The sequence below is a fragment of the Geotrypetes seraphini genome, chromosome 2 (assembly GCF_902459505.1).
Source record: "Geotrypetes seraphini chromosome 2, aGeoSer1.1, whole genome shotgun sequence".
NCBI classification, from domain to species: Eukaryota; Metazoa; Chordata; class Amphibia; order Gymnophiona; family Dermophiidae; genus Geotrypetes; species Geotrypetes seraphini.
Window position 1 is genome coordinate 120236065 of NC_047085.1, and position 17762 is coordinate 120253826.

Sequence of the window (17762 nt, forward strand, 5' to 3'; positions counted from 1 at the left end):
TATGTGGGCAAAACCACTAGACAGTTTAAGATTCAGATGGCCTAACACAAATCCTGCTTAAATTTGCAAAGCAAGGAAGCTCCTTTAGTTGCACATTGTTTACAATATTAGCACACTTTTGCACAATTGAAATGTCAGATGATCAGAACTGTACAGGAATCAGATAGAGGGAAAAGGTTACTGCAAGTTGAACAAAGGTGGATTCACCGTCTCCATAGTTTATATCTCAAGAGTCTTAACTCTGCAATTAATTGGCAAACTTTATTTTTTATAATAGTTTTCTGAAAAAAATTTTTGATTATAGTTTTTTGCTTTTTTCATACATTTCTGTTATTGTATTTATTCATTTTCATCGTTTTAATTTCCCTCAAATTTTCACAACCTTTTTGGATCTTTACAAAATTAGTTTTGTACTTTTATGACTTTTAGGCTGTTTTTCTTTATATAAGAATTCCACCCTTTTTTAAAATAAATAATAAAATCGGAATTGAGTAATTCCTCCTGGGTTTCACTGTTTTCAGTTTCAGCCTTGTTAAGCTCCTTTGAATTAGCTATTTGCCCAGCAGGTGGCCCCTGTTAGCTGTTTAGTACGGTTTCACATTCTTCACGTGGCGTGGCGTTGGCTTGGATTTAAAATTCAGACGCTGCTGTCTTTAAGTCACCATTACTTTTTCACTTCACTGCGAGGTAGCGGTGTCTCCCGCAGTTTGGGTTTTGGCAAAGTTAAGGGCCTTTTGTTTGATACTTTTTGCCTGATCTTTTTGACTAATAATTTGTATAAGTATTCTTTATTAGCGGGCATAGGTGCACCAATCTTTGTTAGGAGACCTTTTAGAGCTGTATGGAGCTGTTTAAAAGCAGTTCGTAATTTCTTGGGTCATAATTACCTGGGTAATGTGGTTTAAAAATGTGTTGAAAGTTTTAAATTTTTATTTTTAAATTTTAGCATTTCCATCAAAATGTTTGCCAAAAACTCTACTAAAATGTTTTAAAAAAACGTTTTTTGGTTTTGGTTTTTTTTTTGGGGGGTGGGGGTTAAATTCAGCCGTTTAGCCTGTTTAAATTTTCCAGCTGTACTGTTTTGGAGGCGATATTGATTTGATATTCCATTTTACTGATGCTTGTGTGCTTGCTGCACTTCTTCGAGGGAGTAAACAGGCAGGTAGACAAGGGCGACCCGGTCGACATTGCATATCTGGAATTTCAGAAGGCGTTCGATAAGGTTCCACATGAATGACTACTTTGGAAAATTGCAAGCCATGGAATCGAGGGTGAAATCAACTTTCCAAAATCCCAGCTACAACCCTTTCAAACTCTACCGCTCATCAGAGCTGACCTGGACACTGTTCCACTCAGAGCATTCCTTCTTATTCAATGTCAGGATATTCTTCTTCAGCTCTGCCTTCGATTTCAGTAAGACACATGATGGTTCTTCTAGGTCACATGGCTTCTATAGTTCACGTGACTCCTTTTGCCAGACTTCACCTCAGAATTCCTCAGTGGACCCTGGCATCTCAGTGGGCCCAGGCTTTCGACCCACTTTCTCAACACATCAGAGTGACTCCTTCATTGAGACAGTCTCTCCACTGGTGGATGCTTTCTTCCAATCTCTCCAGAGGTTTACCGTTTCAAACACCCCCTCATCAGAAGGTCCTCACGACAGATTCTTCGACCTACACTTGGGGGGCTCATCTCGATGGTCTCCGTACTCAAGGCCATTGGTCCAGCATGGATCGTCAATGTCACATCAATCTGTTGGAACTCAGAGTGATCTTCAATGCTCTCTAAACTTTTCAGCATCTTCACTATCAGGTAGTCCTCATTCGGATAGACAATCAAGTCACCATGTATTGTGTCAACAAGCAGGGAGGAACAGGATCTCTCCCTCTTTGCCAGGAAGCTCTGAAGGTTTGGAATTGGGCAATCCTTCACAACACCTTCCTGAAAGCTGTCTATATTCAAGGAGAGAAAAACTGTCTTGCGGACAAATTGTGTCGTCTTCTACAACCTCACGGATGGACACTCAATTCCTCGCCTCTTCACATTTTTTCTCAGTGGGGAACTCCTCAGATAGATCTCTTCGCGTCTCCCCACAACAACAAACTGCCTCAGTTCTGCTCTAGGATATACTCCCTTCACCGACTGGAGGCAGATGCTTTTCTCCTGGAATGGACGAATCAGTTTCTCTATGCGTTCCCTCCATTATCTCTCATTCTCAAGACACCTGTCAAACTCAAACAGGAACATGCCACCATGATTCTGATAGCTCCTCGGGGGCCCAGGCAACCTTGGTTCTCCCTTCTACTTCAACTCAGCAGCAGGGAGCCACTACTTCTACCAGTTTTTCCCTCTCTGCTTAAAAAGAGTCAAGGGTCTCTCCTTCATCTCAATCTGCAGTCTCTACACCTGACAGCTTGGTACCTCTCAACCTAACTGCCACTCTGGCTTCTCGGAAGCCTACCACTAGACAATGCTACAATCAGAAATGGACTAGATTTTCTGCTTGGTGCACCATTCATCACAAGGAGCCTCAATCTACCTCCTTGTCTTCAGTTTTGGATTACCTTTTCCATTTGTTTCAATCAGGCCTCAAATTCACATCCATTCGAGTCCATCTCAGTGCAATTACTGCTTTTATTCGGCCTATCAAAGGGAAACCTCTTTCTGCTCATCCTGTGGTTTCCAGATTTATGAAAGGTTTTTTCAATGTCAAACCACCTCTCAATGTTGTTCTTGCTCAATTGATGAAGCCTCCCTTTGAACCAATGGCTTCGGCTCATCTCAAATATCTCACTTGGAAAGTGATTTTTCTCATTGCTCTCACGTCTGCTCGCAGGGTCAGTGAGCTACAAGCTTTAGTTACAGACCCACCTTTCACAGTATTCCATCAGGACAAGGTGGTCCTCTGTACTCATCCTAAATTGTTACCTAAAGTGGTTTCAGAATTTCATCTCAATCAATCCATTGTACTTCCAGTGTTTTTTCCCAAAGCCTCATTCTCATCCTGGAGAAACAGCTCTTCATACTCTAGTCCAGGGATGTCAAAGTCCCTCCTCGAGGGCTGCAATCCAGTTGGGTTTTCATGATTTCCCCAATTCATATGCATGAGATATATTAGCATACCATGAAATCAATGCATACAAATAGATCTCATGCATATTCATTGGGGAAATCCTGAAAACCCGACTGGATTGCAGCCCTCGAGGAGGGACTTTGATACCCCTGCTCTAGACTGTAAGCCTGCTTTGGCTTTTTACTTGCAAAGGACTAAGCCACACAGATCTGCTCCTCAACTTTTTGTCTCCTTTGATCCAAACAAGTTGGGACATCTGATTTCCAAGTGCACCATCTCCAACTGGTTAGCTGCTTGCACCTCTTTCTGCTATGCTCAGGCTGGACTGCATCTACAGAGTCGAGTCACAGCCCATAAAGTCAGAGCCATGGTGGCATCAATAGCTTTCCTTAGATCTACTCCTATTGAGGAAATCTGTACAGCTGCCACTTGGTCCTCGGTTCATACCTTTACCTCTCATTATTGTCTGGATGCTTTTTCCAGACGGGATGACCATTTCGGCCAGGCAGTGTTACAAAATTTATTCTCCTGAATTGCCAACACTCCCACCATCCCATTCTGATTAGCTTGGAGGTCACCCACATGTTGAGAATAGGCTGCCTGCTTGTCCTGGGATAAAGCACATTTACTTACTGTAACAGGTGTTATCCAGGGACAGCAAGCAGCTATTCTCACAACCCACCCACCTCCCCTGGTTGGCTTCTCTGTTAGCTATATGAACTGAGGAGACGCGCGCCCTGTGTCGGGCGGGAAGGCACTTGCGCATGCACGGTGCAGCAGTCACAAATTTTCTAAAGTTCTTCAAGCAAGTCTGCTTGCAAAGCTGTCCGCATCCGGGCTCCATGGATGACATCACCCACATGTTGAGATAGCTACCTGCTGTCCCTGGATAACACCTGTTACGGTAAGTAAATGTGCTTTTTCTTCAAGTCTCATGAGGCTACATACGAGAAACACTTGCTGGAAATTAGCACATTTCTAAATCTTAAACATTATCAATATTTGATAACCTTAGTATTTATCTAGTGTCCCGGTTTTTTGTTTGCAGTCACTTCAGCACCAGGCACAATGTAACAGCCACTTCAATAGATGTCAACACGGCCGATAAACTTTTTACCACTGCTTCAGGGTTTTTCCTTTGAACAGTTGTCTTCCTCTGATTCAGACCAACAATCTTTCCTGTAAATGAACACCTTAAAGGAGCATTTGTGCAGTGATTGAGAAATGAGTAGTTTAGGTGGTGGGTTAATTTTGCTCACCATATGGTCTCTATTAACAGCAGTTCTCTGAGCTTAAATAACCTTTGAAGATGGTGTAGTTTCATAAATACTTGGTGTATTATATGTGGTATCTCCTTTTTCTGGAGCCATATGGTAACCTTATCTTTTCATTCTATTTGCTTTCTTAGCTGCCACTGCATACTGATAAGAAGGTTTCAATGTATCATGAACGATGACATCCAGATCTTTTTCATGGGTGATGACTCCTAATGTTGAATCCTGCATCATGTAGCTATAGTTTGGCTTCTTCTTTCCCTCATGCATCACTTTGCTCAGATTAAGCGTTATCTGTCATTTTGATATCCAGTCTTGCAAGATCCTCTTGAAATTTTTCACAGTCCTCCTATGATTAACACTTTCTCCCTCTTCTACAAAGCCGCGCAGTAACGGCCCCGAAGCCCATAGAGATTTAAAGGGCTTTGGGGTTGTTGCAGTGCGGCAGCTGCTAATGTGGCTTTGTAGAAGAGGGGGTTTTTGTGTCATTAACAAATGTAATTATTCCCATCTCTACATCATTGATTAATATGTTAAAATATGTCCATAATAAGACATTGTTCATTTTTCTTGACTTTAATTTCCTCAGGAGTCATTTATGAGGTACTTTGTTAAATGCTTTTTGAAAATCCTGATAATATTTGGCATACCTTTATCCACATTTTATTCAACCCTTCAAAGAAATGTAGTAGATTGGTGAGGCAAGATATCCCTTGACCAAATCCATGTTGACGTTGTCTTACTAGACCCTGTCTATGTATATGGTCAGTAATTTTGTTTTTTATATAGTCTCTCTCATTTTGCTCAGAACTTGGTGTAAGTCTTAGTATTCTATAACTTCCCAGATCACCTCTGAAATCCTTTAAAAAAATTGGTGTTACATTGGCCACCCTCAAATTTTACGGTATAATGTTGATTTTAAGATAAATTATATGTTACTAACAGGAGTTATGCAAGTTAATTTTTCAGTTCTATCAGTACTCTGGGATGTATACCTTTCAATACAGGTGATTTACTAATCTTTAATATATCAAATTGTCTCATTACATCTTCTAGATGTACAATGATTTGTTTTTAGTTTCTCGAACTCATCAGCATTGAATACCATTTCTGACACTGGTATGTCCACACGTCTTCCTCAGTGATGACTGAAGCAAAATCTCTCCGTTATGGCCTTGTTTTCCCTAAGTGCCCCTTTTAACCCTTGGTCATCTGGTGGTAAAACTCATTCTTTTACTGGATTGTTGTTTCTAATATACCTTAAACAAATTTTTATTATGTTTACTTTTTTTGTCTTCAACACGTTATTCTTTTCAAAGTCTCTCTTTGCCTTCCTTTTCAGTGCTTTGCATTTGACTTGCCTTTTCTTATGCTGTTTCCTATTTATTTTCAGTCAGATCCTTCATCCATTTCTGAAGGATGTTTTGTTAGCTCTAATAGCTGCCTACACCATTTTTTTTATTTTTTTTAATATCCTGACTGTCATTTGGTCTTCCTTCCACATTTTTTTAACATGAAACCTGGTCCAGGTTTCAAGGATGATAACTTTTGAACAACATCTATGCCTGATGTAAATTTTTGATCCTTGCAGCTGTTCTTAGTTTTTTTCACCTTTCTCTTCATGTTCTCATAGTCTCCTTTTTGAAAGGTAAATGCTAATGTATTGGATTTCTATGTGTACTTACTCTACATATTAAAGGAAATCTGATCGTGTTATGATCACTGTTATTAAGTGGCCCCAGCACCATTACCTCCTACACTAAATCATGCGTTTCACTAAGGACTAGGTCTAGAATTTTTTCCCCTCTGTTTGGTTCCTGAACCAGCTTCTCCATAAAGCAGTCCTCAGTTTCAAGTAGGAACTTTACCTCCTAGCATGCCCAATTTGCACAGGAGTACAGACATTGGACTTGCACCGACTGGCAGAGGGTTGCCTTCTACAATGAGTCACATCTTGAGCTCCATCGAGCAGATGGAAGTGTCAGGCGTGAAACCACTGAGGACAAACACCCAGCAATCATTGTTAGATGTACACAAGCTAGTGGTGGCAGTGTTATGGTCTGGGGAATGTTTTCTTTGTATGGTCTGGTTTCCTTGATACCTCTGGAAAGCACTCTCAGCCAATATGGGTATCTCTCCATCCTTGCCAATCAAGTACACCTGTACATGTTGACTTTCTTCCCTTTGGCCGATGGGATCTTTCGACAGGACAATGTGACATGTCATACCAGCAGAATTATATGCAAGTGTTTCACAAAACATGACCAAGACTTCCAGCTACTTTCCTGGCCTCCAGATTCCCCAGACCTTAACCCAATCGAACACTTTTGGGGCCACCTCGACCAACATGTTCGATGACTGGATCTACTACAATGCACCCGTCAGCAACTGTTGGATGCACTGCAGTCTGCATGACTCCAGATACCTCTAGCAACCATCCAGCATTTTATTGAGTTTCTCCCACAGCATCTGGCTGATGTTCATGCTGCTTGAAGTAGTATTCTGGATATTAGCAGTTGGTCATAATAATGTGACTTGAGGGGAGTCACGTGATGTGCTGAGCCGAGTGAGACGTGCTTCACTCGTGCTCCGGGGCCCTGAATCCCTCAGCACCGTTTTGCTCATCTTGGCCAGCCCTAGCCCTGCACTGAACCTTCGAGGAGGTTTATGGACCGTTTTTTACAGACGCCCAGCCCGGTAATGAGCAATAAATCGAGCCGCACGGGAAAAGACAGGGAGATCAGATCGGCGCGACCCGAGCCTAAGATGGCGTCAGGAGACTTGGGTTCCGCGCTTCCCCTGTCGGAGGCCCACATAGCGGCATTGTCGGCTTCAGTGGTGCGGGCGCTGGACTCCCGATTCGACCTTCTCTCCAGCCAGCTTACCTCTCTTGAATCCCTTTTGGGAGAAACGACTCGGCGGACGGGGGACTTGGAGCATCGCGTCTCGGGGGTTGAGGACACGTGCTCCTCCTCGGCGGCGGATCTGGCCTCTCTGCGTACACAGCTCCAGAGACAGGCGGAAAAGATCGAAGATCTTGAAAACCGCTCGAGGAGAGATAACATCTGACTGATTGGTCTACCTGAATCAGTTCCTGACTCTCGCCTCCTTTCCCTCGTGGAGTCTTGGCTTCAGCAGGAATTGCCGCTTCCAGCGGGGGTTGGGCCCTTGAAGCTTGACCGTGCTCACCGCCTGGGCCGGCGTACGGATGATCATGAAAGAGCCCGAGTCACCATCTTCAAAGTCCATAATTCGGCGGTGAAGTCTGAACTTATGCGGTAGTACCGGCAAAAGCGGAATACTCTCTCATATGAGGGTATCCCTGTACGTCTGTTCCAGGACTATTCCCCTGCCTTACAAGAACGTCGACGGCGCTTCTCCCGGGTGTGCTCTGCTCTTTTTGATAAGAAACAGCGGTTCCAGCTACTCTATCCAGCGCAACTGAAGGTTTGGACTCCAGCTGGCTGGCGCCTGTATTCCACGGCGGAGGATGCCCAGGCCTATCTGGATTCCCTACCGGGAGAAGCGGGACCCTCTTCGGCTACCTGAGTCCTGGGGCAGAGTTGGTGTGGGGAGCTGTTCTCCTTTACCTGAGCGGCTTTGTTTTGTTTCACCATTGCTGGCCTTTTGAGCTTTACTATTGCTTGCTTCCTATTTGGGTCTTTAGCCTCCTGGACTCTGCTGCCCATTACATCTCACTCAGAGTTTGGGCTGCTTTGTGGCCTACTCATGATACATTTTATGTTTTACCTACAATTTGTTATTATTGTGGTTGCATATCTGGCTTTGCAGTTTATATTTTCCAGTTTCTGTTCAGGATATTACTGCTTGATGTTTTGGTGGCCTTAGTTGGTTGTAGGTGTACTTAGGAGTTGAATGGATGTTATGCCTATGGGTGGAGCTATTGTCCTGTTTGGTTCTGGGGTTTATCTCCTCTTGGAGGGATGGAGTATGTTAGTGGGGGTTGAGTTCTCATTTGGGGTGTGGACTGGGTGTGTATGGATGGGAGTGGGTGATAGGGGGGAGTATTTGTGTGGTTGAGAGTTGGTGATTGCTCGTTTACATCATCTGTGCCAGTGGGGCTGCTTATACTATCTATGCTTTACTTATATGTTCCTTTAAGGGGTCCTTTGGTGACTCTTTCAGGCCCACTGGCTATTGGGCTATATTACTCCCCGTGTTCCGGGTCATTCTGCTTTCTAGCTTCGCTCCCCTATGACTTCTCCCGGTGTGTGTGCTGTATGGATGGGGTATTTTGCGTGTCTGTGGTGTGTTTGGGATTGAGGGATTTGGGGCCCTGACTACATCTTCTGTGACTCCATCTCTGTTCCACGTATGTGGGACGGGGTTTTCATTCTGGTTGGGTTCTTGGAGGGTTTGTTTCTGGGGGGTGGAGGGGGGTTTGGGGGGGAAGAGGGGGGTTGGGGTGGGTGGATTGGGAGTTGGTGGGGTGGGGGGTCCTCCTTCTATATATTTACTCTTTAAGTTTGATATGTTTCATTATTGGTCTTTTCTGTTCACTACACTTCTTTGGCGATTCCTACTGCTCTGGGGGAGGCTGGGCCCTTGGGATAGTTTTCACCTGCTTTTCCTTTTCTGGCATTGCTTCCTTCCTGCTTTTCAGCTATGAGTACCCCTTTTAGAATTGCCTCTTGGAATGTTGGGGGGATCATGTCGCCTGTCAAGAGATCCAAAATACTTGTTGCTCTACAACGCTACCGGTCTGATATTGCTTGTCTACAGGAAACTAGATTGACTGATATCGAACATCTTAAGTTACGTCGTTCTTGGGTGGGGGAGGTGTTTTTTTCTTTTTCTTCGGGTCGTCATGGGGGCATTGCAGTGCTGGTCCGTAAGTCTTCGCCAAGAGGTGTCCAGGTTCTTGATAAGTCATCTGATGGTCGCTTCTTGGTCTTACTTTGGGTGGTCGCTCCTATCTTTTCCTAGTGGTTTATGGCCCTAATTCTGGAGAATCAGCCTTTTTACAGCGGTTGCTTTACCTTCGTTCTTGCTTTCCTGATGATCCTCTGCTTCTTCTGGGAGATTTTAACTTGGTGATGCACCCCGCTCAGGATAAGTCTGGCTCTTCTGCCTCTTCTTTGGGTTCTAAGAGTCACCTCCTTTCCGACTTCTGTGATTCACTTTCGGTTGTGGACCCGTGGCGTCTTCTCCACCCTGAAGTTCGTGACTATACCCATCTCTCTCGTGCCCATGGTACTTGGTCCCGTCTAGATTATATTTTCTTGTCTACCTCTATGTTTCCTTCTGTTCACTCGGCTGAGCTTGGACCTCTGTCTATCTCGGATCATGCCCCGATTTGGGTTGATGATGTCCTGGATCCTACGTACCTCCGCGTGCTGTCCTGGCGGTTTCCCTTTTATCTTGCTCAGGACGAGGAATTTTGTGCTTTTTTGCAGACCCAATGGGACGATTATTCTACAAATAATGCTCCCCACATGGATGATCCTATCTTGTTTTGGGAGGCTGGGAAGACGGTGATTCGAGGACATATCATTTCATTTCTATGTGCTCGTCATAAGCGTATTAATCAGGGGATCATTACTCTTGAACGGGCTTTACGTTTGGCAAAGCGGTCCTTTTCTCTCCACCCTTCTCCGGAGACTCGAGACTGCTATTTGTCTACTCAGGTGGCCCTGAACTCCCTTCTCCATTCTCGTTCCCAAAAATGCAAAGCCTTTTATCATCATCGTTTCCTTCGTTACGGTAACAAACCCGGCCGCCTTATGGCTCGTTTGGTTAATGCTACGACTGGTAGGAAGCCGATTTTATCTCTGCGTACCCGGGGCGGAGGAGTGGTGTCTCGGACTTCTGAGATCTCTGGGGTCTTATTTGATTTCTTTAGTCGGTTATATGAAGCTCCGGATGACGCTTCTTTGGACATGATATCGGACTATCTTCACTCTTCTGGGTTGCCTCGTTTGTCAGCGGCTGCGATTTCCTCTCTTAATAGTCCGTTTCGGGCGGTTGAATTGGAGTCTGCTATTAAATCGCTCCGCTCTGACCGGGCTCCGGGCCCGGATGGGTTCTCGGGTGACTTCTATTGGCTCCTTTCTCCGACACTTTATGGACCTTTATTGGCATATTTTGATGCAGCTACGGTCCGTGGTTCTTTTCCACGTTTTGCAAATGAGGCCCTTATTACCTTACTCTTGAAGCCTGGTAAGGCTGCTGATTTGCCGGAATCTTATCGCCCCCATTTCATTGATCAATGTGGTCCTTAAACTTTTTGCTCGTATATTGGCTGATCGTCTTGCTCCTCATTTACCGCAGCTTATCCATGAGGATCAGGTAGGTTTTGTTCGGGGCCGACAGTCTGTACATAATGTCCGCAAGGTACTTCTTGCTCTTGCTCAGTGTCAATCTTTCCAGATTCCGACCTTGTTTGTTAGCCTGGATGCTTCTAAGGCGTTTGATAGCATTCACTGGTCCTTCTTGTTTCGTACCTTGGAGTATGTGGGGCTCGGGGGGTTCTTTCTAGATGCTGTGCGTTCCCTCTATTCCAATCCCTTGGCCTCATTGCTTTTAACGGGACTTGTACTGACTCTTTCCCTATTCTTCGTGGTACCCGACAGGGATGCCCTCTCTCCCCTCTTTTGTTCCTTCTTTCTTTGGAACCGTAGTTATGCACTCTTCGGGGGTTCGCGGAGGTCCGAGGTCTCTCGGTTGGTGACTTCGAACTTAAGACTCTGGCGTACGCGGATGATATGTTTTTAATTCTTACCCGACCTGAAGATTCTCTCCCAGCGGCTCTGGATCTCATCTCTGAATTTGGTTTTTATTCAGGGCTGTCTCTCAACTTCGATAAATCCTTGGCCTTATCTTTTCCACCAGATTTACGAACTTCGTGGAGGGGTGTTTTCCCTCTTCGTTGGGCTGATTCTTCTTTGTGGTACTTGGGGGTTAATATTCCGCTAGACTTATCTAGTTTGTACCGGCTGAATGTAACCCCGTTGTTTCAGACGTTACAGAATAGGTTGCACCTTTGGGAGTCTCTTCCTTTCTCACTTTTGGGTCGAGTACACCTGTATAACATGCTTCTGGTCCCCTGTTGGCTTTATGTTTTTCAGGTCCTTCCCCTTTATTTGACGTTTCGTGACGAGCGCCGATTGGAACGACTGGTCCAGAAATTTCTTTGGGCCGGTAAGAGGCCTCGCTTGCCTTATAAGCGGGCGGCGACTCCCTGGTATAGAGGTGGCTTGGGATTATTGAATCTCCGCTATTTGATAGTTGGTTGTGGAATGAGGCATATTAATGATCTCTTTAGGGGTACTTCAGCGTTTACTAACTCGGCTCTGGAACTTTCCTGCTTTTCTTCTACTCATTTTAGTGCCTATCTTCATTCTATTCCTTCTTTTGAACCTGAGTCTCTTTCTATGAAAGTTTTACATCGACCCTTACGGAAGGTTTGGCGTTGGGTCTGTAAATTTCACACTCTTTCTCCTTCTGTCTCTCCCTTCCTTCCTATTCGTTTCAATGGTTCTTTCTTACCTGGAATTGATGGGCCGAGTTTTGCTCAGTGGGAAACAAAGGGCATTCAATATCTATTTCACTTGGTTACTGATGAAGGCGCCCCTAAATCTTTTGCTCAGTTGCGAGCTGAATTTGATCTCCCTCCTACTGACTATTTTGCTTACATGCAAATCCATCATTACATCTCTTCCTTACCTTCTAGCTCCTTGCAGGCCGCCTGTCATGAGACTTTGTCCACGGCCTTTACCCTTGGTTCTCAACAACCGGTCCCTCTCACGTTTCATCAACGCCACTTGAAGGATGAATGCCCTTTGTTTGACCATTCTAAGCTGCGTGATGCATGGTCCAGTGATCTTGCTGTTGATTTGCCTTCTGATATCCTCCTTCAGGCTGTCCGTCGACTGCCTGCTTTTCGTAAATACACTACCTTTTGGGAGCAACATTTTAAATTGATTTTTCGTTTATATATTTCTCCTAAAAGGGCATATTTGGCTCACTTCCGTCCCCACGCAGCCTGCCTTCGTTGTCAGGCTCCGGAAGCCAGCTTAGGCCACATGTTTTGGACTTGTCCTCAGATACAACTTTTTTGGACTGCTATATTTGCTTTTGTGGAGAATCTTTGGCATGTTACTGTTCGCAGTTCCCCTTTGCTTTTATTTGGGACTGTTCCTCACTACTTTCCACGTTCCAAGGGAGTTGCAGCTTTCCTCAAGTGGTCTATCCTGATCGCATTGAAATGCATCCTGCTAAAATGGCTTGAGGCTGAAGCTCCGGACTATTTCCTTTGGAGGAGCCGCATGATCGCTCTTTTGATGTGGGAGCGAAGGGATGTGACTGACTTGTCTTCTCGCCAAGGTCATCTTTTCCAGACCACTTGGGAACCTTTCTGGAATACTTTGACCCCTCTGGCTCGTAGCCGGATACTTAATTGAAGCTTTTGTCTGTACTTACCCTTTTGTGACTCTTTTGTATAGTTTGTTGTTCAGATTCTTTGTTAATTTGTGTTTCAAAGGATGACCCAGGGGTGGGTATGGTGGGGGGGGGGGGGTTTGGTGGGGGTTTGGGGGGGGGGTTCTTTTGGGGAATATTTCAAAATTTTGAGCTGGTTCTGTACTTTGTGTTACTCTGTTGTGTTCTTGATTGCTCAATAAAATATATTTGACCATAATGTGACTTGACCATGTAGAATTCTAGCATAACCAGGTCACTTATGCTCCTAGAGCAAACACTGAAACCAGTCATAAAGTTGGTGTAAAGGCTCATGAATAGACTCCATATATACATTTGTAACATAGTAGTGTGTAAGTTATTCAAATAAGTTTGCCCCTATCTAGAGTTTGCCCTTGTGAATATCCACCCGCAAGTTATGTGGTATTGAAGATATATTCATGTAGGTAAAGAATAGTGTGTGGCTGGATTTTCAGCATTTATGCTCATGCCTTCTTTATAAAATTACCCCCAAAAGTCTACACTATGGCATTTTGAATGTTTTCATGCATTTTCTGGTAGTCACAAAATAATGCTTTTTTGAAGTCACTTGACACTTAGATATGTAGAGTGCATCATGTTCAGCTACTTTGTAGAGATGTCATCACTCTCATAGCAATTCTTATGTGCAAAACATGCAGAAATTGCACCTCCTTGGATGAATCTCTTCATATAGGTGTATGATAAATACAAATATATAAATAGGATAAAAACAAATTAAATATACTTTGTTAGCCAGAAATTTTAATCATTATCTATTCTTTGTAGTTTTGGTTTATTTCACTCATTTTTAAAGTCTAGTTTTGGTTTGGAATTTTTTACACTTTTGATTTTCTTTGCTTTCTTCTACCTTCTTCCCCTCCCTATCCTTTTAAACCAGGGATTTGCAACCCTGTCCTTGGGCCACACTCAGCCAGTCAGATTTTCAAAATACCAATATGCATGAGATAGATTTTCATGCATGGCCTGTCTTATGCATATTTATTTGGACATCTTGAAAACCTGATTGACTGGGTGTGTCCTGAGGACAGGGTTGAAAACCCCTACTTTAAACCCACTCTTCTGTGTGGCAGGAGGTGCCCTGAGTTAGCTGCATTGGGTCCTCCAGACTCTGTTCTGGTAGCTCCTAATTAGCCCAGTTAGCTAATAGCTAATTAGGATTCTTAACGAAATGTTGAGTATTGTTTTTTAAAATCTTTTATCATTTAACATTTTCAGCTTAGGTGCAGCTGTTTCTATTATGGCCAAGATCCCACTATTGGAGTGCTTGACCCGAAGTAGCTACAGAATGTCCTATCCTGAACATGGAGGGACAGAAATTGAAGATACTGAGAATGAGAAGTCACTTGAACCGGTGCTTTATTTGGATGAACCTAAAATGGAGAAATCTTTGTTAGATTCATTTTCCAAATCAGTGGATCATTCAACCGAGGACAGCATATGTGAACATATGAAAGAGAATATGGATTTTGTTCAGAATACTGAAACTTCAGAGGAGCACAATAATAAGGATGTTCCTTCTTTCAACGTTTCTTTATTAGACTGGATCAATGTACAAGACAGACCCAATGATGTGGAATCTTTGGTCAGAAAATGCTTTGATTCTATGAGTCGAGTAAGTAGATGTTTTCTGTTTTGTTTTTTCTTTCTAGCTTTAAATTTTCTCCACATTTAAATCATTTGTATTTTCAATTCAGTGTCAATTCATGCTCTCTTCTAAACAAATACGTTTTCTTGGCTTTTTGAAAAGGTTGTAGTATTAGCACATTTGCACTATTTTCTCATCCTACTTCTTTCACACGTTTCTGGTGTTCATACTTTATTTTGCACACATCACTCTTCTTGGCAAGTCACTAAAATATAACTAAGTGCCAGGAAGCGGCAGAGACAAGGAACTGTATGTATGATGACAAACTGTAGTAGGAAGACAGAACAAAGCACAAAGGGGTAATTCTTTAAAGTACAAGTGGCCACTGAAAAGTTGGGCAGTATGGGTAAGTTGGGCAGTACAAGTGGCCAGCTAACAAAGTTGAGGCAGTCTCCATCGAGGGCTATACACTTAGGCCAGCGATTTTCCACTTTTTTTGTTCCGTGATTTTCCGATGGAAGGAAAAAAGTGGAAAATCATTGGACTAAGTTTATAACCCTCAATGGAGACTGCCCCTACTTTAAACCCCTACTTTAATGATTGAGCTGAGAACTTTTCAGCGGCCCCTTGTAGATGCTAACATTTACACCCCTTTTAATGTGCATAAATAATTTACAGTAATGGCATATATATGTGTAAATGTCCAAAGTGTACCTTCTGTAGGGGTAATTTTTGTAGGTGGTACGCAGGGATGTGAGGCAGTTGTGGGAGGTATTTTTGAGAGTTGGAGCCATTTGTGAAGTAGTGAGGCTGTTACAGCTTTCAGAGCTGGAGCAGATGTGGATGAAGGTAGTTTTTGTAGCTGGCAGCACTTTGTGGGATGGTGGAACAGTTGTGGGATGGGGCAGTTTGTGAGTTGGTAAAACAATTTTGGGGCTGGGACAGTAGAGAGTGAAAAAATAAAAGGAAGAATTCCTTGTATGATTCTTGAAATAGTTTTCAGAGTAAAATTAACAAAAATACTGAAATAAAAGGATAAGGAAATATGAACAAACAGTCCTTAAATGTGCATCTGTGGAGTCTGCATGTATGTGGGTGGGTGTATATTTATATTTATGTTTGTGTGCTGGACATGTGTTGTATCTTTGGAGGAGGAATCTGGGGTTGGGATGACAAGTTTGAGGGGTGACAGTAATTCATACTATAAAGGGGGCAGTTGTAGTTGACAAGTTTTGGAGGTGGGGGAATTTTTGAGGTAGTGGGGTAGTTGCAGGGTTAATTTTTGGTGTTCAGACAGATTGTACAGTGCTGCGTCAGTTGTGGCAGGATAGGTGTTTGGTATGTTATAGTTTGTAGGGGGTTATTTTTGAAGTTGCTTCTAAGTCCTAACTCCAACCCACTTGTAAAGCATCCATATCTGTTTGTCACTCCCTCTATAGTTCCCTACCCTATCTGCCTTGTCATTCTTTCTGTAATTCCCTACTTGAACAGCATGTATAGATTCACCCTTTTTGTCCTGTTTGTCTGTCACAATTAGATTGTAAGCTCTCTCGAGCAAGGACTGTCTCTTGCATGTTAATGTGCAGCACTGTGTACATCTGGTAGCACTATAGAAATGATAAGTAGTAGCAATAGTAGTAGTTTGTAGGGTGGTGGGGCAATTGGTAGACATTTTGGAGCGAGTCATTTTTCAGGAGGTGTTTTTAGAGAGTAAGGCAGTTAGGGGTGGTGTGGCAGTTATAGGGAATATTTTTGGGGTGTGGGACAATATGTGAGGTGTGGCATTTGCAGAGTTCTTTTTTTTGATGAGCAGTTACAAGGAGCAGTTTGCAAATTGGTAGGGCATTTGTAGAGTTTTCAGAGATGTGGCAGTTTGGGGGGCATATGGAAGAGTAGTTTTTGAGCTGTAGGGACAGTTTGGGCGAGAAGATATTTGCAAGGGAGGTGTAGGGGCAATGTGGGGTTTTGGAAGAATAGAGAATTCTATCTTTATACTGCTTAGCCTGTTGTCTAACTACTGTGTTTCATTCTGTCACAATGTGGTGTGCTACAGCTGCAAACAGCTGATCTCCATACTGCTAAGTGATTTCTAACTTCTTTTTTCTGGTCATGGTTTTGATTTCAGATTTCCGCTCTTATGCCATGTTTCCCTAAAAATAAGAGTGTCTTATATTCATTTGGGGCCCAAAAAAAGGCACTAGGTCTTATTTTCAGGGTATGCACATGATCATCTCTCCCTTCCTCTCCTTCACCCCAATTCTTCCTTTTTCCTTTCTTTCCACCACATTTGCAGCATCTTTCCTCCCCTCCCTCCCATCCCCCTGTGCAGTAGAAGTTTGCCCAGCTTCTATCCTTCCCTCCCTCCCATCCCTCGTGCAGCATAACCCTTTCCCAGCTTCTATCCTTCCTTCCCTCCCTCCCATCCCTTGTGCAGCAGAACCCTTGAGCACCCCCCACCCCCACTACACAGCTGAACCCCTGCTGACCCTCCATCCTTCCCTCTCCGCCAACTGCGAGCGAGCCCTACCTTCAACCGAAGCAGCATCGGGCCGCAAGCACTCTAAGCAGGCTGCTTGGCCATGTCTGTTGGGGATTTCACTCTGCCGTGTTACTGATGATGCCCTTCCTAAAGTCTCCAACAACCTGTCTCTGGGCAGATCCAAAGGCCTCTAATCTATCTTCATCCTTCTCAATCTATCCACTGCTTTCGATACTAGACCACCACCTTCTCCTTGATACCCTGTCCTCACTTGGCTTTCAGGGCTCTGTTCTTTCTTGGTTCTGCTCTTATCTCTCACACTGCACTTTTAGTGTATACAGTGATTGATCCTCCTCCACACCTAACCTGCTATCAATAAGAATACCCCAGGGCTCTCTCCTGGGACCCCTTCTGTTATCCATTTATACTCATTACCTTGGCATTCTGATCTCCTCCCTTGGCTTTTAATAGTACCTCTACGCTAACAACTCCCAAATCTGGGAATCCCAGATTTGGGGGATGATCCCACTGTCCAATGATTTTTTTATGAACACGCTCCTTGTTGATTTGATCTCGGAATATCTCTTCAAGAATTGAAGCTGCAGTCTGAGGAGCCTTTCACTGCAGAATGTTCCTTCATGACTGACCACAATCCGCTTCTTTTCCTGATCATCCTGACCTCGTTCATACTTTTACCTGGTTTTACTGAGTGGATGTGGCGGCTCGTACAGTAGAAAGGATTCAATAAAGGTGAAAGAAAGCCAGGAGTTTTTAATAATAATAATAATAATTTTATTCTTATATACCGTCATACCAAAAAAGTTCTAGGCGGTTCACAACAAGGTGAGCTAGTAGTCCATGGGATATAGA

At 43.6% G+C, this 17762-nt stretch overlaps 1 protein-coding gene across 6 annotated transcripts in view; it reads left to right on the plus strand.

Moving 5' to 3' along the window:
• RB1CC1 (RB1 inducible coiled-coil 1) overlaps positions 1–17762 on the plus strand; it is a 325791-nt gene that overhangs the window by 134331 nt on the left and 173698 nt on the right. For all 6 annotated transcript variants that reach the window (XM_033933671.1, XM_033933675.1, XM_033933676.1 and 3 more), the window contains one exon: positions 14044–14440. In XM_033933671.1, the coding sequence (XP_033789562.1) occupies positions 14044–14440 (397 nt within the window). The remainder of the gene's footprint in view (positions 1–14043; positions 14441–17762) is intronic.